The 23783-nt window shown below is 56.6% G+C and overlaps 1 protein-coding gene across 1 annotated transcript in view; it reads right to left on the bottom strand.

Annotated features, from left to right (window-relative positions):
* Nucleotides 1-23783, bottom strand: part of TAF4 (TATA-box binding protein associated factor 4) — a 71536-nt gene that overhangs the window by 16823 nt on the left and 30930 nt on the right. The window contains exons 2-12 of the mRNA XM_060033316.1: nt 13636-13802; nt 12281-12400; nt 10125-10244; nt 8832-8954; nt 6819-6908; nt 6068-6313; nt 4313-4460; nt 3746-3860; nt 1609-1778; nt 1190-1320; nt 244-369 (exon numbers count right to left, since the gene is read on the bottom strand). Coding sequence (XP_059889299.1) covers nt 244-369; nt 1190-1320; nt 1609-1778; nt 3746-3860; nt 4313-4460; nt 6068-6313; nt 6819-6908; nt 8832-8954; nt 10125-10244; nt 12281-12400; nt 13636-13802 — 1556 coding nt within the window. The remainder of the gene's footprint in view (nt 1-243; nt 370-1189; nt 1321-1608; nt 1779-3745; nt 3861-4312; nt 4461-6067; nt 6314-6818; nt 6909-8831; nt 8955-10124; nt 10245-12280; nt 12401-13635; nt 13803-23783) is intronic.

The raw sequence follows: 23783 nt of genomic DNA, 5'->3' as shown, positions 1-23783 counted from the left end.
CAATGTGACGTGAGGACGGTGGGCCAGGCAGCCCGCAGGGCTCCGGGCTCAGTTAAGGGACCCGCCCCACGTGCTGGGCGACCTGCTGAGGTCTGGAGGCTTCCTGCCCCGGCTGCGCTCCTAACCCCGCGCACGTGTCATCGAGGCCAGCGCCAAACCCTGCTCCGGCTCCTCGAAACCCCAAGGGTGTCCGCGAGCGCCCAGGGCGGACCGGGGAGAACTGCGTGCAGCACGCGCACTTGCCTTTGCTGCCCGCATCAAGATCTCTCTCTCCTGTTCGTCCTTTCTCTGTTTCTCAATTTGATCAAGCTGTTCAAAAAATTTGAGCTGAGCCCGGACATCACTTGCCTGCTCGTATCTGTCATCATCCTAGAAAAAAGTGAAACGACTGTTTGTCACGAACTTGGGAACCCAGCCGGACAGTCCGCGCACCGCTTCCCGCCCCCCTCGGCCCACTCCCCAGGCGGCGCGCAGACCCAAGCCCCTCTCGTCTCCAAGACTCTGCTTCTGAAGTGCTCTGGACGTGCACACGCCGCCTCAGGTAAGTCATCCGGGGGCTCGCAGGCAACTTTCCATTTTATACGCTTTGGTATCATTTGACTCTTCTAAGTTACACTTTAAATTTTTTTCCAATAGCGTAAAAAGTATTTTTAAAGCCAAGTGGCTACAGGCTTGTACTTCAAACGCTGCTCGGGCAGTGCCTGGCCGCTCCACGGTGCCCCTGAAAGAGGGTTCGCGTGACTGAAGAGGAAGGCGGATTCTGCCTGGAACCTGCTGTGAGAGGCCGGGCCTCCACAGCACACGACAGGGCACCACTCTGAGTCACGGGAGCGCGGGTGAGCCAGAGCCCCTCGGGTCTGCAGGGACAGCTCGGGCCGCAGCTGCTGGGAGCCCCCCGCGTGGAAACGGGCGGGGGGCTCCACCTTCTCCAGAGCTGAAGATGCCACCAGCCCGGACCCAGAAGGCTGGCTCCCTAACCCGGAGGTCAGATCCTCCGCACCCTCCTTCCACAGCCCAGTGGGTAGCGCCCGGAGCACCACGGGACTGAAAGAAGTGGCATCTTCCCAAAATCTCGTTCTGGGGAAAACTCAAAACGAGCTCAACACTCTGCCGCTTCCCCTGTGCCCTCCAGGCAGCACCAGACCCGGGAGCGCCGACAGGGCATCCCCTCCAGGAAACGGCGGGTTACCTTATAAGAGAAGTTCTTTTGCTGAGCCGTTTCTGATATCTTTTCTACAAGGTTCTGCAGCCTCTGTTGCGTGGCGTGTGACACGTAACTCACCACGTCTGGGTGTAACTCTGTTATGCCGTGTTTCTTACCTGGGGAACAGGCGGTATTTTACAATCACTGAAGTTCTTTTCTTTCCTTCACTGTTTTTCCCTTATCCCCCAGTTACCACTTTGTGCAACCTGAGGGTCGGGGGTGGTCTACACCTGCTCCAACTACCTGAGAACGTCACCGCCAACCCCACGGAAAGCACAACCCTGGCAAAACAGGTGACAAGGGACAAGGGGTGTCCCCCCAAGCCCAGGACAGCTCCGTGCTGAGCACCGCAGCCGTGGTCCACACCAGGCCCACTGGTGGAGGCCGGACGCTCAGGGCCATACCTATTTCCAATATTCTTCTTTGCAGAGGCGCCGGGAGGAGGAAGGTCTCGTCTTTGCAGGACCGCGTCAGGGTGCCCACTAACTCAGAGTTCGTAGCCAATATTCTCGCACTTTCTTCCGACAGGTTCACGCCGGCCATCGACGCTACGTCATTGATGTCATCGTCGTCCCTTCAGGAAAGAAGAGGAGGTGGGTCTAACGAACGAAGGGCCGCCAACTCGGCGGGCAGAGGGGCGGCTCTCCCGCGCTGCTGTCACCTGAGCACAAAGGCGGTCATCTGCGAGCGAATCTGTTCTTTTAAAGGAAGACCCACCCCAAGGTACGGCAGAGTGGGAGTCTCTGCACACAGATGTCAATGCCAAGTTCACAGAGAGCACAGCACCTACTCACTGCTTCAAGGAGTTTGTTCTGTGAAACCCTTTTTAAATGATCTCACAGCATTATTTTTAATACGATCACAACCTCTCAGAAAAGCTGGAAGAACAGTACAAAGGAAAGTCCGTGAACCACTTGAGGGTGAGCGGCCGACCTGACACCCAACCCCCAACCCCCCGGACACGGCAGTGTGGCTCCCTGTGGACAGAGGCACCCCTACGGAACCGGGGGGATGGCCTTTGAAACCGGGCCACCAGCCACGCCCAGACCCCCAGCTTTGGCTAACGGTCCCTATAGCGGCTCCCACAGCAAAGGGTCCAGCTCAGAACCATGAGCTGCGTTTTGCTGCCACGTCTCTGCAGCCCCTCCCTGACTCTCGTGCCCCTGACACCTGGAAGGTCCCAGGCCAGCTGTTCTGCAGCGTGTCCTCGTTTTCCCTCTGACGGACGTCCCTTTGTGACGAGCTGCGGGCAATGCACCTTTGGCAGGAATTTCACACGAGTCAGGGGCCTTGCTCACCCTGCACACGGAGCTCCCGCGCAGGGGGGCCCTGCCCGCTTCCCTGTGTCGGGGCGCCCCTCCCTCCCTGTGTAGTTACGAGGACCTCAGGGGAGGTGGTCTGAGACTGTGCAAACCCTGTTCCCCTAAACCACCCACTGACTCGTTTCTAGGGGCTCGGGTTCCTGTCTTACCCACAGGTACAATGTCGCTGCAGACACGGCTGGCAGGAGGGGCCGCTTGGGGGCTTCTGGGAACGCTGGCGCTTGAGCACTGCTCTCTGACCAAAGTGCACTAACTCGTCCTGCACCCTCGCGACTCCGGCCTGGAATCAGCACCCCCCTAAGGCACCCTGGTCACCGCGGCGGAAGCAGTTTTAGACGAGACCTGGGCGCTGGGCGTGCTGCCGCCATCACGGTGTCACCAATCCCAGGCCCCTCCGGTGGCAGAGCGGGTGGCTCCAGCCACAGCTTTTCCAGAGTATTCACAGCCGGACGTCCGACCCGACCCGACCCCACCGGGCTCGCCTCGTTTGCTCCTCTCTGTATTTCTAACTCCCTCGCACCTGCAGGTGGACGCATCTTCCCATCTCCGCCACCCGCCCTCTCCCTCGTGGATGTCCTCCCCACCCCTGTGGGCCCCCACCCTCCGTGCCAGACTGTGCCAGCCACCCATCTCCTTGCCCTGCCTGGAAGCCGACCCAGGCTCAGGCCACCATGGCTCCAGCACTGCCAACACCTGCCCTGCTCCCTAACAGCTTGAGGGACGAAGCTTCTGGGAAGGGAAGGGAAGGACCACCCAGGTCCCCCGACACACGCACTTTGCTACTGCTGGATCCGAACCAAAGTAGCCACTGTAGCCCTTCCTATGGCGGTGCTCAGACCAGCTGCTCGTCAAGAGACCAAAGCACAGCATCTCTGAAGGTTCTGAGGTTGAAAGGAGGACACAGAAGCGTCCTCTGTTGTGACTGTGATGCACTCAGAAGACTGAGCCATCGTATCACAGACACAAACCTCCCACTGGTCCGCGCGGAAAGTCAGCTGCTCTGCCATCCCGCCCTGCGTCTGCGGCAAACGCCCCTGAGCCGCTCTGTGGGAAAACACGCACACAGCGAGCGCGCGCACGTGCGTGTGTGTGCGTGTGTGCGTGCGTGTGTGTGTGTGTGCGTGCGTGTGTAGGGAATGAACGCAGCCTCAAAGCACCAACGGCCACCGGGCGAGGCCCTTCCCTCCGGGCGCCTCCTGAGCCAGGGCTCATTCCTTACCTAAACGAGCCTCCCCCAGGCTCCTTGAGCTTGTTTTTCTGTGCAGCAGCTGCTTGTGCTGAGACAGTAGAAAGAGCTTTGGTTCCAGGTAACACGGCAGGTTTCACCACAGGGACTGCAAAACAAGAGACGAGGGTATGCCCCCCGCGCACAGACTCGGAGATGGAGACACTGCCGTCCCCGGTGCTAGGTGGGCTGCAGGGAGGGCCACTACTCCCGGCCCACCACAAGGAGGCTTCCTAAAACGTCAGAAACGTTGCGTTACTAACTCTAGATTAGAGTAAAAGCATAGGCAGCATCTCTCACGCATTTGCCTTCCTGTAGCTCATCAAACTCTTTGGAATGTAGGAACGACTACTCGTTAAGAACCCAGTCCTGAATGTGTAATTGTAAAAATCGTACTGACGGGGCGATGCCCGTACAACCCTGTGAATGTACTAACGCCACTGAATTGTACACCTGTTCACGTGACTAAAATGGCCAAGTCTGTGTTACGTGAGTTTCACCACAATTAAAAAAACAGGGGGACAGGGCCCTGGGGAGAGCGGCCCGGCCGCCGGCCCTCACCTGGCTGCAGCTGGTTCAGCTGGATCTGCTGGGGCGTGGTGAGCACGATGCGGTTGTGGGGCTGCCGGAGCGCCACCATGGGCGTCTGTGTCAGCGTCACCTGCGGCGGCCGGATCAGCGCTCCAGGCTTGGGCGGCGGCTGGATCACCTGGAGCAGAGCCCACGGGGCACGTGAGCTCACGTCCCACCCCCGCCCCCACCGCAGAGGGGGCTCCCACACCTGTTCCCTGCCCAGGGCGGGGGGTGGGCAGCCTTCCGGGAGGACCAGGAGGGTCAGCCGGGGGCACTGCATCAGGCTGCAAGCTCCTGGGGGCAGATTAACTGCTCGGAAGCCACACATGGGGCCCTGAGGCCAGCGCCTGGAGGACAGTGTTTGCTGAGCTTGCGAACCAGTGTGGAACAGACGACTTCTCCCCAGATGTGAGCACAGGTGCCGGGGCGCCCCCTCAGATCCCTCCCAGAGCCTCTAGGGCTGGATCAGAATCCAGCTGCTGAACTTTACGAAGGTCGCCTGGTGGGCACACTCTTAACGTTACAGCGCACTCGGGGAGGGATGGGTGGTGCCCAGGGCCGAGCTATTTCTGCAACAAAACCTATGAAAATTCACACTGTCCAGAACGAGCAGACACACGACTGCCTGCAGGAGGTTCAGGCCAAGTTTTGCCACAAACTCAGGGAAGAGCCTCCAGGTTTCACGTCTCTACGGCCTTCAAGGGAAGCAGGTGATGGACCGGTGGTGCCCGACTCTGCAAGGGCGCGGCAGAGCTCCACCCCTCCAGTGAGGGGCATGCGAGCGAGCCCTGATCTCACACCTGCACTTTGGCCCGAAGCGCGCGCGCACGCGCGCGCGCACGCACACACACACACACACACACACACACACACACACACACACACACACACGGCTCCACCTCCCACGGGAGCCTGTCTTCCTCACCACCAATCAAGGCAAGAACAAATGCAGATTTTAACTTGAGCAGGTGAGAGACCACCACCTTCATGACTCTGATTGCCCGCCTGGTTATCACTCGAGCATTATCGTAAGATACACTCCACAACCTACGAAAGTGACGTGAGGACCTGCGTTGTTTTAATTTTTTTTAACCGTCTGTATAGGAACAAAATCCCTTTGAAATGTTAAAAAAAGAATAGCAAGTGCCTTTCTACACTGGGCGAACCCCGTCTGCCTGCAGGAGTGCGCTCAGTCCTGAACTCTTACTGGGCGAACCCCGTCTGCCTGCAGGAGGCAGGAGCGCGTTCAGTCCTGAACTCTCCCCAGCAGACACCCTTTTCTATAGCTACACGACCAGAACCCTGGATCCCAACCACAGATAAATCCACCGTCAGCAGCCGTGCCTCCCGAGGATCTCCGAGCCCCAAACGACGGCTGCAGAGCTCGGTCCTAGACCATGAAACCTGACGTGTCCAGCGCCAAGCACTTAGCGTCAGCTTCGTGTATTTGGGCCATTGCTCCTAATCAAAGATAACGTCCAGCTAAAAGATCCACTACAAACACACTGTGTCCATTTAAACCAGGGACGCCCGAAACAGCACAGACAACGGACGTGCCAAAGGGCAAAAGTCAGTAGGCTTATTTCGTTTTACTGAGAAATAAATTTCGAAGCTGCAGGGCCTCGGCCCCTGGCTGACACCTCATTATTTCAGATCCCGCCCCAGGTCCTCCCTGACAGTCTCTCTGAGCCGCGGGCGGCCGGGCACGTGCGGGGGAGCAGGGCGAGGCTCTGGCCTCCATACCAGCGGCGTGGGCTGCCCCTGCTTGCCGACGCCCACCGGCGTGGGCTGCGCGAGGCTGATGACAGGGGGCTGGAGGGCGCTGGTCACGGTGGCCGCCGTCTTCCCGGCCGTGCGCTGCACCGAGCCGCTGAGCACCACAGCCGTGAGCGCGGTGGTGGCCTGCGAGGCCGGTGGCGGCTGCTGCTGACTCTGCTGGATGAAGGCCGCGGAGTCGGGGGTCAGCTGTCTCAAGGCGGGCAAGCTCCTCTGGGCAGAAAGACAGAAAACACACGACCCTGAGAACACGTCCTCGGCCAAACAGCGTCGGTCTGGGGCCTTAAGGAGACGCCCCGGGACGCCGGGTGCCGGCATCCCAAACCACTGTCCCCCGACTGCCGCTGAGCAGGGTTACCCTCAGTGACAACTGGCTGCAATTTGTTTAAAAAACAAAGCAGAAGCGCCACTTCTGAAATGCAGTTAAGCGCGTCAAGGCAGCCGAGGCATCTGAGCGACACCCTCGTCCCAGCGGCGCGGGGCCCCCGTCTGCGGGGAGAGGGCCCCTCGCAGTCCCCGGTGGTGACACAACATTGTGGCCTCAGTGGCGGGGGTCTCGTAACTTACAGAGAAGCCTCGAAAGAGAAAACTTAACCTTATGTCTCAGGGGGCTTGAAACCTGCAAACGCACCGGTGACACCCGTGCAAGCCCACCCGTCCCCGGGACGCGCCCGCCCCTCCACCTGACGCTGGGTGCTCGCAGGCGGCTTCAAATTACCTTCAGGAAAGGCACAAGGTAAGGTTGAGGTGAAGAATTAAGTTCTCGGTATAACCTACTAGTGAAATCCTCTGCTTCGATTTTTCCGTCCTTAAAAATAAAATTCACATTGAAATTCCTCCACGAATACAAACGCGCACATGCATATCTTTATGCAGCATTTCTCTGGTCTCGCGTTTTAGGACTGGCTGTTCCTCACGCCAGGTCCTGCACTGGATGAAGGTGCGGGAGGGCCCGGGGGCCACATGCTCAGCTGACACGGGTTCCCGGGCGTGGGTGAGGCCCCCGGCCCTCCCTGTGCCCCGCCCCATCGGGGCTCACTGGCCCACCCCACGACTTCCCTACGCCAGCTCCCACGGGACATCTACGCGGCACCTAACCCACCGCACATCAGGCATTTTGCCAGGCGACAGACTAGCCTAAAAGTACCCTCATGACCAAGTTGGAAGGTACCGCAGACCAGGGACACCCTTACCCAGAGAGACCACACCTACGCCGAGACCCCAGAGCAGCTGGGGCACCGGCGGGGAGAAGCGAGCGCCCAGACGAGACGGCCCAGACCCCGCTCTGGAAACCAAAGCGAGCCAGGTGTGGGGGCTGGGGGGCCAAGCCCGTGGCTGACTGGGCCCAGTTCAAGGTGGGAGTGGCCAGGGCTGCAAAGAGGTCCTGTAACAAGGGCGGAACGGGGGTCCTGGTGCCCTGATAAGGGCGCAGCACAACAGGGACGGCACTGGGCTCATCCGGGGGTGGGGGGATGGATGGGGAGGGTCGACGAGACGAGCACACGCTTCCAGCGCCGGGGAGGGACCACAGACAAAGGACCGTGGGAAGAAAGGGAATGGCGTTTATTTAATTAGAAATTTTCATTAGAAGGTAAAATTGTTATAATTAAAACAAACAAAAAGCTGGGAGTTCTTGTTCGTCGCAGGAGGTGAGATTATTTTTCAATCTCTGGGTTTCCTGAAAAGATTTAAGGAGCATCTGAAGCGATCATTTTTCCTTGTGAGAGCGGGACTTCATTCCTTTCTGGCCCCAAACCCACATGGTCTGCAGAGGCGGCACAGAGCCAGCCCCTGAGGGTGGCTCCCCTCCAGCCCAAGCCTCGGCACGGAAGGGAGGCTGCGAGCGGAGGGTCTGAGCCGACGAACCCACCAGCAGGACAGAAAAGTCCAACAGCCCGTCTGCTGAGCCACCAGGTTTCCTTGCATAGAGAAACCGAGAGGAAAGGAAAACAGCAGGAAGGAGGGGACCCCCAGGTTACCAGCAACAACAGAGGCAGCTGCCACAGGTGGACCTGACCGACTCTGACCGAGCCCTGCAGGCAACACTGGACTCAGCCTCTGGGCACCTGGGGGCTGCGAGGGATCCTGTGCTCGCAGGTTATGTCCAGGCATCCGTGCTAAAATATTTATGAGACTGGGGAGGGGCTGTGGGTGGCAACGGGGGCGCAGCAGATGCAAAGTCATATAAGAACTCATGACCGACGAAGCCCGCAGGTGGCCCAGAAGGGCTGTCACTCTGCTTTCCGCTTCTGTATCACTTAAAATCCTCCATGAAAGGGACTTCCCTGGTGGCACAGTGGATAAGACTCCGTGCTCCCAACGCAGGGGGCCCAGGTTAGATCCCTGGTCGGGGAACTAGATCCCACATGCATGCCACAACTAAGAGTTCCCACGCCACAACTGGGGAGCCCACCTGCGGCAACTAGGGAGCCTGTGAGCCTGTGAGCAGCTAAGACCCCGTGCAACCAAATAGATAAATATTAAAAAAAAAAAAAAATCCTCCGTGAAAAAGGCAGAGCAGGTGGAGGAGCGAGCGAGGGCCTTTGAACACCCTCCATCTAGTGAGTTTACATTGCTCCCCTGCGGCCAACACGCTGTGAGGCTCCGAGAAGCCGGGCTGGCGAGCGGATGGCAGGGTGGTGGGCAGAGGGGCCCAGACTCCGGCCACACCCCACCCCCATGGCCAAGTACAGCGCTCTAAGGCAGAGGGGCCGGCGTACAGAGCTCTTACCAGCAGATTCTGTACCAGTTCTTTCACGTTAGCGGCTGTCTCTGTAGACTGTTTACCAGATGAAGCCAGTTTTATTAGCGTAGATAAAAAATTTTTACATTTCTTCACATTCTCCATAGTTTCCTGGATAGAAGTTAAAAAGATGTAAGCAAAAAACTCTTAAAAGGCAGATTTTCATCACAGCTTTTAACTAAGACATGGGTATCATATAAGAAATGTATGTTTCTGGGCTTCCCGGTGGCGCAGTGGTTAAGAATCCACCTGCCAACGCAGGGGACACGGGTTCGAGCCGAGCCCAGGGCCGGGAAGACCCCACATGCCACAGAGCAACGAAGCCCCGTGCGCCACAACTACTGAGCCTGTGCTCTAGAGTCTGCGAGCCACAACTACCGAGCCCACGTGCTGCAGCTACTGAAGCCCGCGTGCCTGGAGCCCGTGCTCCGCGACAAGAGAAGCCACCACAGTAAGAAGCCCACGCACCGCAACGAAGAGTAGCCCCCGCTCGACGCAACTAGAGAGAGCCCGTGCGCAGCAACGAAGCCCCAACGCAACCAAAAATAAATAAATAAATTTATTTAAAAAAAAAAAAGAAATGTGTATTTCTTTTCTTAAACTTCTTTGAGGAAAATGCAGTAACTCTCACGGCCTGATGATGGGAGTATAAACCAGGACATGTGCTCTGAAGGTCCAGACCCAAGTTTACAGCTCACTCAGCCCAGCAATTCTACTTTTAGAAATGTAACTAATAACCAATAAATGTAAAAAAGATGACCTATAAGACATTCACCTTGATACTGCTTACCATAAAGAAAAACTGATCCCTACCTAAGTGCACAAGAGAAGAAACTGAATTATGGCACAGATACTAAAGATGATGAAAAATACTCAGCAAAGAAACGTGAACAACGTAAGTCATAAATGAAGCACGATCCCACTGGTTTAAAGATTCACACGTGTGCAGGACAACTGCTGGAGATAAGTGTTAAGGGGGCAACGCTGCCGCTCTACAGGCCGCAACCGCTGTGCAGCCTGGTCCCCGTGTCACCCCTCTGAACACACCTGGTCCGGCTCCATCCCACAGACGTCCCCCACAGCCCAAAAGCCTCGTGTAGGGTGGTGGACCCTTCCTGCGGCCCTGCAGAGACCACTGCCCTCAGACCCACTCATATGGAGCCGTGGAGACCCCAACGCATCCCCACGTCTGCGGCAGTGGCTCCCCTGGGCCGGCTGGCGCTCTGAGGCAGCACGAACCACACATACGGCCCCAAATCGCAGCCGAGAGGCGGCACTCACCGTGGCGGCTGTGGAGGTGGTGGTGGCCCCCGGGACCGTTCGCTGAGGTGTCCCCGTCTGAACAGCTGTCGCCGTCCCAAGTGAGGGTGTCTGGGCAGCGCCACCCAGAACAAGCTGAGGCTACGAGAAGCCAAAACACAAGGTAGATAGAGGCTGCGGGGAGACGGCCTTCGTGAGACTCCCTGTAGCAGGCGGGACCCCATGGGACATGCGGCCTCAAGGGACCACACCAGCCCCGCGGCAGACCATGTCCCCGAGGGCCACCTTCCTGAGCACCGAGGAAGCAGTATTTTGCAGCAAAAACTGACAGAAACGAAGCCAATGGCCGGGAAGAACCTGGTTGTCAAGAAGTCGATCCTAGAAGTCACATGGTGACCAAAACAAATGATCTTTTAATAACCAAACCAGATCCCGTCTCAGAACTGAAAAGAACAGACAGAGAAACCAACTGAAAAGCCCGTCACCTGGCTTGTGCAGGCAGCTGGTGACAAGGAAGCCAGGACGTCACATGCACACGGGCAGGCCGCCCCCCATGCGGGGGGCGGCACCAGGACTCGTCGGGGTCCCGGGCTCCCCCACCGCTGCCGGACCAACCTTTCTTTGCTCCCCCAAAGCGAGTCACATCCAGAAACATCCTGGAAAGGGGGTGTTCAGAGCAGGCGGGGACTCGATGTAGTTGGTGTTGGGAGGGAGGGGCTGCTTTGCTAAACGAATATATTTAAGCCAACAAACAGCTAGACATCAAACAACAACTGTGCTCGGTCAAATTCCCGAGACTTCTAGTCTGCGTGACCAATCAGGATGCAAATATTTACTGTTTTTTTTTAATTAGCACTTTTCCAATTTAAAAAATGGAGCCTTCTCCAACTTTTTAAACGTTACTCTCTTACGACTTCGGAAGATAGGGGGCAGTGTAACCCCAAGCATGACTCGCCTGCGGCTCTTCTAAGCAACCAGGCCCCAGGCCGGGCAAGGGACTCAGACGGCACGGCCGCTACGGCAGGGGGTGGGCGGGCAGCTGTCTGCACCCCCAGGCTGTGGACACTGGTTTCACGGGAGGAGTTGAAAGAGATGATGGGCTCTTCCTTTATTATCTGGGTATTTTACTTGTAACGTTAAGCATGTATTACTTTTGTAACTACAAAATGGCAAATAAAAAACGTCAGAGGAGAAACGTAAAAGAACTGACCAACAGCCACCTTTGGGCAGCAAAAGGGGAAGAGCAGAGCTGCTTCGGGACACCCAGAAACAGCCAGGGCACTTCCATTCTTGGGAGTTTTCCTTTACATCAAACTTTATTCCTCACACTTGCTTCTACTGGTCAGATGAATACACGTTTCACCTGGATGGTTCTGAGATTGTGGGAACCTATGTTGATAAACTTATTTTCTACTAAATCTCATGCAAAAGCTGACCATGAGCTTCACTACCTTCTCAGAAAAGGTTCCTTTCACTATAACTGAAGTTCAGATGCGCCAATCAGACTGAACTCGGGCCAGAAGACCCCGTCTCAGGAAGCGCCGTTGCCTGGGCAGCTCCTGTTGCGGGAGACCACTGAGTTCAGTTACTTGGGACCCAACTGCTCCTTCAGCTGTTCTGAAAAGCAATGTCAGGGCTGCAGACGCCAAAAGGCAAAGGAGGACAAGACCAGGGTGAGTGGAGAGAGCACTGGACGAGGTGCGGCTGCAGGGAGGCCGGGCCGAGGCCACACCGGGACAGGGGTCTGGAGCCTCTCACACCGCACGTGTCCGCGCCCATCAGGGAGGGGTGTTGTGAGAATCGCACGCATAAACGCACATACACAGTGAGGACACATCCTCCTCGGTGCAGGAACAGTTCGCGAGCAACACACGCGCGCGCACACGCACACACACACACACTCTCTCTCTCTCTCTCTCTCTCTCTCTACCCCCCCCACCCCGCGCGCTGTAGATCTTCTCTGCTTCACAGATGCAGTTACTAAGGCAACGTTTTCAATTGAACTTCCGGCACAGTGGGAAGCTTTTAAGAATGTTGCTGGTGTTAAACTCTATGCGACTTTAAAGAAAAGCAACTGATCTACGCTGTGTTCCCCAAACTCCAAAACTTAGCATCCAGCACCCAAACTCGCGAGGCCTGACCCCTGCGTCCTGGGCACCACGGAGCCCCAGCCTCACCTGAACCCCGGGAGAGCGCTGCAGCGCGGTGCTGGGCTGTACCGTCGTCTGGGCCTGAGACACTTGCTTGATTATGGTCGTTGGGGTCACCTGCCGTGCAATAATGGGGGTCCCAGGTGCCTGAAAAACAAGGAGGAGTCGCCTAGGAGGAGAGACAAGTGAAAGTAGTTCCCAGCACCTGGCGCGCCCAACACTCCATCCTTCAGTACAGAGCCAGCGCGCTCAAGGGCCCCCAGGTCGATCACCAGCCTCAGGGAAGCCACCCTACGTCTAAACTTTCCTTAACAAGTAAAAGTGTATGATCGGAACCTCCATCGTATAACTGTAATACACTCCTTAATAAAGTCTCCAACCTGGTCTTTAAGGAACGCATATAACCTGGGAAATCAATACTTGTGTGGATTTCTTGTATTCTTGGCCACAAGCGCCAAAAAAGTAACAAAGGCACTACAGTAAGAGGCATGTGTTCCCTGGGCCTAAAAACTGGTCACTGTGCTGCAGAAAAGGAAGTAAACGAGACACTTACAGTGAACTGTCCTACATAGTTAGGGTACATGAAGTGAAATATCCCACATCTGCGTCTTACTGGACAGACCTCGACAGACCCTGAACACTGCTCTGGGCTGCTCTGGATTTTCAGTCAGGGGAGGGCCCTTTGTGAGTCCCCAGTCTACAGCACAGGGGTCTCAACTCCAGAGGAACGCGGCTGAAATCAAAGGAGAATAGAGTTTTCCAGATCTTCTTCGTCTCCATGTTAGTCTCTAACCAGCCAACTGGCTCAGAACAGCAGAACGGCAGCACGAGACAGAAAGGCATCAGAGACAGAGTAGGGAGTAGGGAGGTGATGTGCGGGCATGGACCCAAATGGAGACTGAGAGGCAGAACCCTGGGGGGAGGGGCGAGTCCCAGGCACTGGGCTTCAAGCATCCAACCCATCCTCCCTCCACAACCCCAGGGGGCCACAGCCTCAGGGGTCAGGGCAGGCAGTAACCCCTAAAGGCTTCAATGTCTGCGGGGGAGAGGGGAGTACTGTTTAACATAATCCTGTAAAGTTCTTCCACGCCTCCCTGGTAGTGACGGCTGACACTTGCTCAGCATTCCCTCTGTTCCACTGTCCTAACTGGTCCCCGTGACAGCCCTACAAGAGCAGCACCGGCGGGATCTCCACGTTGCACAGGAGGAAACTGAGGCCCGGGAAGGTGGCATCACAGGAGAGAAGGGGAGGGCCCAGGCGGGGTCCAGGCGGCAGACCCCAAGCTCCTCCCGCCGCATGTGGGCCATGCCACACCCCCTGCCCCGCCCCACCCCGCCCCCCACCCCACCCCCCGCCAGGCCCAGCGCTGGCTCGCACTCACCTGCACGGTGGAGATCTGCACGGGAGGGGCACTTGTGGGCGTGGCCGGGCGGGGCGCCATGGCGGTCTGAGGCTGGGCCTGGGCGTGGGCCTGGGCCTGCATCTGGGCCAGGGCCTGCTGAGGAATCATTAACAGCTGCCCGTTCTCGCTCCGCACGAGGACCATACCTGGGGAAGGAGAGCTGGCATCGGGAAACACGCCCCAGGGCCGGACTCCATGGGGGAGCCCGGCAGCTCAGAGGAGGCAAAAGGAGAAGCTGTCAAACACAGTCGCAGAACTCTATACACACCTGCGAGAAAGAGGGTCCGCAGCACTACAAAAACGTAAAAGGAGTTTTTTCCTGGATTCAAACAGCAACAGTGGGCCAGGCAGCCGAGCTGCTCACGCCGCCGTCTGCCCCTGCGCTGGCCTGCAGGTCAGGAGGCCCGGAAGCCGAGGGCCTCGTGTGCTCTCAACACGGGCTGCCCGGCGTGGCCAAGTTCACAAGGCAGCAGGTGTCTGGCGGGAGGTCGTGGCTGGAGCCTCAGACCCGAGCCCTGCCCTGGAGCAGGTGTCCACACCCCCACCCCCGTCCCCGTCCCCACGGGCTGGGCTGGGCCCTGGGAGGCTGCGCCCCACAGCCCACATGCCCAGGGCTCCCTGCCTGCAGTCCTGTGAGGCCCTGACACTCTTTCCAGAACAGGACCACTCTTGCGGGGAGGGCAGTTCTGTGCCCACGACGACCTGAGGCGCCCACCACAGAGACACAAAGACACGGAGGACCGCTCGCACTTCACGGTGCTTCAGCTACGTCACTGGAAGCCCAACCCTAGCGGGCAGGTTTGGCGTTAATTCCAGCTTCAAAAACCGGCAACCAATTATATCCTAGATTCCACTAGAAACAGCAACACAACTTTCACACTTGATTTCCCATGACGGATTAGTGATGGAGCTGCAAGGGGAGACCTAAAAACGCCATAAACACCGTACTCTTCCCAAAGCAAGGCCTCAGCACAGGGCCCTGCACGAGGCACCCCACTGAAGAGCAACACAGCCGGGCAAGGGGGTGTCGACCAAGGAGCCTGCTGCCTGGGCAGCCCCTGCGTCCTCCCATGAGGCAGCTGAAAATCAGGTCCGAGAACCTCCTGCCAGCTTCACAAGTGACATCAGGCTTTCCCCTGCTGAACCAAACAGGAGTTCGATCCAACTCACAAGTCTGAGAAGTCTCTGAAGCTGCTGGGTCCCGGCTCCTTCGACACCCATCGTGACATCAGGAAATAAGAGGCCTCTCCCTGGGGTCACATCTGCTACTCTTGATCCAAAAGAACCACGTGTATGCCCATCATGAGACCTTCCCTCCAAAACATCCCTTTTAAAATACGCCATGCTGCAGCAAAGGAAACCATAAACAAAACAAAAAGGCAACCCACAGTACGGGAGAAAATATTTGCAAGCAATGCGACTGACACGGGATTAATCTCCGAAATATACAAACAGCTCATGCTGCTCAATATCAAAAAAACGAACAACCCAGTCAAAAAATGGGCAGAAGACCTAAACAGACATTTCTCCAAAGAAGACATACACAGATGGCCAAGAGGTACATGAAAAGATGCTCAACATCACTAATTATTAAAGAAATGCAAATCAAAACTACAATGAGGTGTCACCTCACACCGGTTAGAATGGCCATCAGCAGAAAGTCGACAAACAATAAATTCTGGAGAGGGTGTGGAGAAAAGGGAACCCTCCTGCACTGCTGGTGGGAATGTAAACTGATACAGCCACTATGGAGAACAGTATGGAGGTTCCTTAAAAAACTAAAAATAGAGCTACCATACGATCCAGCAACCCCACTACTCGGTGTGTACCCTGAGAAAACCATACTTCAAAAAGATACACACATCCCTACATTCACAGCAGCACTATTCACAATATCCAGGACATGGAAACCACCTAAGTGTCCATGGACAGATGAATGGATAAATAAGATGTGGTACATATATACAACGGAATATTACTCAGCCATAAAAAAGAATGAAATAATGCCATTTGCAGCAACATGGATGGACCTGGAGATAATCATACTAAGTGAAGTCAGTCAGAGAAAAACAAATATCATATGATATCACTTATATGTGGAATCTAAAAAAATGATACAAATGAACTTATTTACAAAACAAACAGACGCACAGACTTACAAAACAAACTTATTGTTACCAAAAGGGAAAGGTTGGGGGGGATAATTTAGGAGGTTAGGATTAACATATACACGCTTCTATATATAAAATAGATAATCAATAAGGACTACTGGATAGCACAGGGAACTCTACTCCATGTTCTATGGTGACCTATATGGGAAAACAATCTGAAAAAGAATGAATATATGTCTATGTATAACTGAATCACCCTGCTGTACACCTGAAACTAACACAACATTGTAAATCAACTATACTCCAATATAAAATAAAAATTAAAAAACTAAAACTAAAAAAATAAAATAAGCCATGCTAAAAAAAAAAAAAAACAACAGCTGCTGCAAATAACTCACTCTTCTGAAACCTGGAAACTCGTTAAAGCACTGAGGAGAGAAAGGCCTGGCAGGCCGACAGCCAGAACTGACTATGTCCGTGCCCTAAGAAGTGTGCACCACACCCGGGACAGGTGTGGTGGGCCAGGGCGAGGCTCAAGGGGCCAAAGAAGTCAGGGCTGGGCCACTGTGGCGGGTGTTGCACAGCTGCCCACCCTGGCCCACGCCTGTGCTGGGGCCCCCAAAAGAGGGCTCTCGGTGAACACCCAGCCATTCACTCACCGGCCCACTCAGACGCCCGTCCAGAGACCCCTGCTCCTCCCTCGCAGGGATCCTAGGGGGCAGGGCAGCCGAGCAGGCCCCTGCAGCTCCCACGGCTGGACACCCCAATTTCAAACTCGCTAATGGGGCAGCTGACGCCTACACTTTGATTATCGAATGCTCGTTTGCTTGAAAAATGATGTCTGCAGAAATATAAAGGAATGTTTAAATAATACTCATGAAAAGCAACGGGATTAATATGGCTATGAAGTGATGGTGGTCTTTTGGACACCAAAGTCTAGGAAAATGGACACTAGGGATGTGTGATGAGCCTCTGAGAGAGCAAGCTGGCGATGGAAGCAGAAGTCCCCCAAGAAGTGACCGTGGGACCCTGGAAGTGACGACACCTCTCTGCAGCACTGAAAAGTCTCCAGTGGTTACAGACACGGGAAAGCAACAGCCCCTGGGCATGAGGGCCACGGGGCTGGTCTGGCCAGCGGCTCCGCGGGCAGGCGTGGCAGGCGCTGCGCCCAGGACACCTGTCAGCCTCCCTGGGTACCGCGTGCACAGTCACTGGTTCTGACAAAAGCGGAGTCAGACATGCACGCGACGCCGGGGGGAATCCAAACAGCAGCGCTGGCCTCAAACACGCCGCAGCAACGGCACTATCACCGCTCTGGATCTCGTAAACTCAAACAGGTAACTATGCAGTATCCATTCAGAGGCAAAGAAACACAACTCTGTCTCAAAATGTAACTTAAATGACTTGGATAAAAGGTCATGGAAGAGCAATCCCCCACATTCGCAGCAGGCAGCATGGGTGGCCTGGAACGCACACCACCCGGGGCCCCACCCGGCCCCAACCCACGCCGGGAGGCCGCCTGTCGTCACCCCTCCGCGGGCGCAAGGCCAGCTCTGGGAGCGACTCAGGGAATGGCCTTACGGACCGGGCCACCGAGGCCGGCAGGGAAGCGACTTCCCAGGAGCCCCGACGCGGGCCCGCACAGCACGGCGCTGCCCCCAGGAGCCCCCAAGGCCCCAGCACACACACCCAGGCAGTCTGGCTTGAACAGCGACCCAGAGGAGGGCTGTATGCATGGGCCATGTTCATCCCAGCCTTACGTCAGGGAGGAGGTCAAACTTGTCACACTGAACACAGCCTTCCATTTCAGAAAGCCCTCAGGGGAGGCCGGGGGCCACAGACCCTGCCCAGGTCCCCCTCCCTGCACCCCTCACCCCTCCACTCAGGACGCTCTGGAAACAAAACAGGCCAACGTGCACGAGCAACAAGAACGACACGACGAGTTCAAGCAGCCAGAAAGCCATTCAGGGTTTCGTTTTTAAATAATTTTAACATCTTTCTTAGTATAGAGGTAAGTGTTCATGAGGGAAAACCTGAGAAACATGGAGATGTACAAGGAAGACAGAAATCTCCAGAAACCCCATCTCCTTTGGCTACTAGACTGTGTATTTCCTTCCACTCTCTGTCCTACGTGCACATGTATAACATATGTGTTTTGATAACCATAAAGAAAATTGGGGTAATTTTGTTGATATCTGGCTTGGTAATTTCTTTTCAGAACCGTAATTTTCAGTGGTTACATGGTATTTCATCCAGAATGTATTTACGATTTCTTTATTGATGAAGACAGGCATTTTCTATTTTTTGTTACCGTGGGAGCTCAGGTTCTTCAATTACAACGCGCAGCACAAACCCACATCAGCCGCGTTAAGGCCACGCTGCGTGGCTGTGGCCGAGCCTCCGCGTGCTCATACATGAGACAGGCGCGACCCCGCCTGTTTGGGAGGCCGGGCGCCGACGCGGCCACAGAGCAGAGCGAGCTCCGCAGGGGTGGGGCCGCGCCCCCCACCGCAGCCCAAGCACAACCAGCAACCCTTAAGGACTGAATGAATCCCAGCCTCCCTCAGTCACCAGAGTTCAACATCAACTCGAGTGTTCTTACCCAATGTTACGGTTTTTCTGACCCCTTTCGTGCCAACATTTTTCACTGTATTTTTAACCAAGATGTAGGTCAGCCAGAGCTACACTACAAATTAAACAGGCATTTTCTGCCCCGCATGGGAACGTCCACCTGCAAGACATCGCTTCTGGGGAAATGTTCTTCAGCACAACCTTCGGGGGCTCCGGCCTCGACCTCACCCCCGTCACACACGCTCGTCCGTCACACACGCTCGTCCTTCAACCTGGGCTCAGGGGGGCAAGGGGGGGCGCTCCCAGCTGCGCTGGCACAAGCAGGGAACAGCGGCCGGGTCAGACGGAGCAGACCCCTCCCTGCCCCCCCTCCCACCCCGACAAGGGTCCCCAGCACCGTCACCTGCTGGACGGCGCAGAGAGTGCGCTACGAGAAAGGCAGATCCTCCACAACCAAGATGTGCAAAACGGAACTGCCCCCAACCCCCGACGTGAGCCCCGAAGAAGCCAGAATCGGATGGGAGCACAGGAACCCGCGCGTGGCGTGGTGTCCCACAGCTGGAGAGCTCACTCCTGAGAGCCGTGACACGTTTCCTAACCGTACAGGGGAGCTGGGGGGAGGGCTCCCAGGACCGTCCCGTCCAGACCCCAGGCCGCAGCAGCGGAGAGAGGAGCCTGGGCCTCATGGAGCATCCCTGAGACCCAACAGTCCAGGAGAACAGCCACTGGCCAGCGTGACGGTGGGCCTCCTGCCATACCACCTCCCTCAGCCCTGCCCAGGGTGCCTGCCCCTCCAGCAGGTCCCCATGGGACGGGGTCCCCCAACTACTCCAATGGAAGCAGAGTCAGCAAGACGCCGACACGGACGCTGGGGAAGCTGACTTAAATTACGGCCTAACTGTTCCTTTTGCTCCTGTGGCTGTTTGCCTTTTACACCACCTAAAAGAAAGTGCTTAAACCTGCAGAGCTGTGACTCCAGGAAGGCCAGCGTGGGGGGGAGGGGGCGGGAGGGGTTAAGACGAGTGCCCACGGGGCTCCCGCATCCTGGCCTCAACTTCACAAGCCTTAGGCATGGAGGGCAGAGCACGGCAACCGCACCAACCTGTGTGCTGCCCTGGTGCCGCCCACGAGGGAGCCCGGTTCGTGGCCAGCTCACGAGTGGGACCCGGCCCCAGCCCCCCAGCCCCAGGGTTTCGGTCCTTCAAGAGCAGCTGGGCAGTGCCTCGACCTCACCACACTTCGGGGACACTCCACCTGCCTCACCCAGGACGCCCCAGGATTCTCACCATCATTCCCGAGAATTCTCACTCTTGGCCCTGAAGTGGTGCAGGACCCACCTGCAAGTATGACATGAGCTCGGGTGTGTGAAGAAGTCGAACCAACCCTGGCGCTCTGTCCCCCTCGAAGGCTGGTCTTACTTCTTCAAGGGGCATCTGTGCTGTAACAGTAGGCGCACAAGGGCGTATTGCTTCTAAAACCGGTTTTCCACTAAGCCAGATGTGTTCTTTGTCATCATTGCAGGGGGCAACTGAAGGCTGGAAGCCAAAGCCGCTGGAGCAGCCCAAAGTGCTAAGAGCACTGACATTCCTGCATTCCTGAATATTCAGCTGAAGACAAGCTTCTGACCCAATTCAAGGTCCAGCGTCTGCAGCTCCCTGCACACCTCACGTGTCGTAAAATCGTGCACTTTTAATCCGTACATTCAAGACTACGAGACCCTGCCAAGGGAAATCAGGTGAAGAGGCTAACCACACCTTGTTCATGGGTCGGGAAACTCAGAATCATCAAGGTGTCAGCGCTCCCCAAACTAACCTGCAGACGCAACGCGAGCCATCGAAACCCCAGCAGCCTCGTGCGTGGAAACAGGCAAGCCGAGTCTCAATTCATGTAGAAACGCAAAGGTCCTGGAGCAACCAAAAATCGATGAAGACATACACGGTCGGAGGCCTAACACCTCCTGTTCCAAAGATGGATTAGAAGGCTACAGGAATCGAGATGGTACAGAACTGACCCAGATTCAGCCACAGACCCCACCACACACGTGCTCGCACACAGGGCCTCTGCCTGGAACCTTCCGCTCTCCCAGCTGCCTCCTAACCCCCACTCATCACAGACCCCTCCCCCCCACGGTCTAGGGTTCCGTGCACCCTGCTCCTGCAGCTGGGTCTCCCTGAAGGGCTGGACCCAGCACCCTGGCCTCCCGCACCTGCTAAGTGGAAGCTCAGTGCGACTGACAGGGCACAGAACCACAGGGGTTCACAATGCCAGCCCCACGGGGTGTTCCGGCCCTTGTCCCACCAGGGCTGCTCCAGGCCGCAATACACCCCTCAAACGTTACTTCCTTAAATTCTCCTTAAGTACACATTAACGCTAAATGACTAACATACGTTGATAAGATTAAGAAATGGCTGATGTATGTGTTTACATGTAACACACAACTTGTGTGTGGGTTTTGCTTGTTAAGGCAGCGCCCGCTGTAAGACGGCAAGTGGACCCCTCTTACAGACCATAACCTGAAGCTGCCGACAGCCACCCGCAGACATCCTTCCCCACGGTGGCTGCGTGTCACATGCTTTACCTAATGGCTCCAACGATACACACCAGAGGCACAGCCGCTCACCCCCGTGTCAGCGACAGCTTAAATCGCTTTGATAAAACCGTCAGGAACAGGTGACTCTAGAGGGAGAGTACGCAGGTATTCACTGTATTAGTCTTTTCTGTAAGTTTTAAATTTCTCAAAATGAAAACTGGAGGCGGGAAATGCTTCGCTATGTAGAGATGCAACCAGAGGTGACGTGAGCTTGGCTGAGGGAGGGAAGGGGGAGGGCAAGGTAAACAGGGGCATCCCTATAACCCTACTTCCACAGGAGCTCAGGTCCCAGCCCGCGGTAGCAGGAACCCTGCTATCTGCCTGGGGCACCCGGCAAACACAGCCCCCCTGCACACGCCCCGGCCTCCAGGCACGGATGGCCCAGTAAGACCAGGGGCAGAAACCAGATGACCTACAGCGGCCAGGGACTGACCTGGGAGCTGGACAGGGGGGAGAACAGCGCTCTGTGGGGCACGGCCACGTCAAGGTGAACTGCGTGTGGAGCCGGCCAGACCGTCAGGGACGGCGCACGCAGCGGCGCCAGGAGGGCCAGTGAGCGGGCCGCAGGCTGGGGCCCCAGGGGAGGGGGGACACAAAGCGTCCCCCACACAAACACCTTTGGAGCGTGCAGGGGTCGCGCTCCAGAGGCTCAGGCCCCCGCACGTTACTTTTAACTTCTCTTCACTTCACACGGTGACTTTCACTGTCTTGATGAAACTGAGCAACGGTTTTAAGTGAGGCAAGGCGTCCTCTGGCGCTCCTCGGACACTGCGTTTAAGAACCTCGCTACTGTGTGCACACGGGCACACACCCCACAGAACTGTCCCGCGGGGCAGGCTGGAGAATGAGAACGAAGGCAGGGTGGCAGGTAGGGGGTCGGGGACGGAGGGGGTCTTTCCCATGTCAAGCATGTCCGTACAGGCTGGAATTCTCTAAGGGACCTGGCTTAGAGCATAATTTCTGAACACAAAATTTTGCCCTAAAACTTGACTAAGTTGCCAGTAACCACAACTGTCTTATCTACTTTAAAAATTGACCATGAAAACGCCTATCTCGCAATTTCCAAAAGCAACACAAAGGGCCAAACAGCAGACGCTCAACCTCACTAATGAGCGAGGAGGGGCAGGTTTCAGGTGACGACCTTCACCCCGCTGCAGACGCGGCTCAGGGTCATCTCTGCCCTCCGCCCCGGCACAGGGTGGGCACAGGGCACACACGCCCCTGCGAGGATCTTTCTGGCAGCGTCAACATCGTGACGCATGTCCCCTGACCCGGGCTTGCTGTTTGGGGACACCCGCCTTCAGGGGCCAAGTGGCCACGACTCTGCTGTACCCATATGGTGTCCACAGGCAGTCCACCCACGCACTGGTGGGGACACGTGCCCTTGACGTGCGATGTGACTAAGACAACGGCAGAACAACACGTGACTGGCTCGTGTAAAAGTCACGTGGGCATGCTCAGTTATGCACTTGAGAAATGAAAAACGACGGTCAAGATACACCTAAGGGGGAACTCCCCTGGCGGTCCAGTGGTTAAGACTCCACACTTCCACTGCAGGGGGCACAGATCTGATCCCTGGTTGGGGAACTAAGACCCTGCATGCCACGCAGTGCGGCCAAAAAAGAACAAAAAAGAAGATAGACCTAAGGGCACTGACCTCTCAGGAGAAGACACGTGTCCAAAGTTCTTTAAATTAGCTCTAGGGTCACTTTGTCACTTAAATGAAACCACAAGAAGAAAGAGCACCAGGAAGCGCTGGGGTGACAGGCTTTCGGGGCGCCACAGGCCCCGAGGTCCCCTCAACCCTTGGGGCCCTTGGGGCCACCTCCACCTCCCTCTTCCCCAAGGCCCACCACCAAGGGTGCCCCCTGCGTGGCTCAGCTGCCAGCGCTGCTCTGTGGCCCACATGCCGCCCCACCCGTCTCGGACACTCCATGCTGCCTTGTGTGTCTGGGGCTGGCGGGGCCTCACGAGTGCAGGGCTCCGGGGCTCCAAGCGCCTTGTCATCCCACGCCTCTTCTGGGTGGTAGAGGGAAAACAACGTGCCCCCAAAAGGACGCGTCTGGCGCCCGTGACAGCACAGCGCGACCGAGGGAAGCTCTCTCTCCTCCAACCTCACCACGGACACGGGCCTCACCCCTGCCGTGGTGTCCGTGCATCTGCCTAGCTTAGCGCACCTGGCCAAATGCCCTCACCCCTGCTTGTACACGTGCAGCAAACAGGGAACGGCTGTATGACCTGCAGGTCTCTCTGAGCGCCTTTCGGTGGAACGCCTCTGTGGAGGACGCCTCCCGCCCGGATCCCACCTCTGCCGTCTCTTACGTCCTCACTTAAAGCAGCCAACAGTGGGTTCCCAGTTCCTCACATTTTCAAAATCCCTGAAATCCACGGGCTTCAGAGGCTTCCCCGAGTTCCTCCTCTGGGGGCCCTGGACCCACAGCCAAAGTGGCCAAGGATGAGGTTTTGGGGCATCCAAACCCCACCCTCCCAGCACCAGAGCCGGTGGCCCAGAGCCTGCGCACCAGCTGCCAGGACGGCGCCCCCGTGAGGACAGCCAGCGTCCCGCGGGCCTGGGTGAGCCTGCCTCGAGCATCCCTGCACTCCTGGCAGAAGCCTGAGCGTGTTTCACCGTGTGCCTACGTCCGAAGTTCTAAATATTCCACGCTAACGGAGAACTTGTACCCAGGCAACATTTTATGGTGTTCTCTCATCGGCGGATCGTGACCTCCATTCAAACACTACTTTGCTCCCTTTGCTTTGACTGGCAGAAGCCAATCGGTGCCCTCCACCACCACCTCGCACGGCAGCTGACAGAGCCCCAGGTGAGCCCTCCTCCCTCAACCCGTGCCATCCTA

The sequence above is a fragment of the Delphinus delphis genome, chromosome 15, assembly GCF_949987515.2.
Source record: "Delphinus delphis chromosome 15, mDelDel1.2, whole genome shotgun sequence".
Taxonomy (NCBI): Eukaryota; Metazoa; Chordata; class Mammalia; order Artiodactyla; family Delphinidae; genus Delphinus; species Delphinus delphis.
This window is presented reverse-complemented; position numbering and strand designations above follow the sequence as displayed.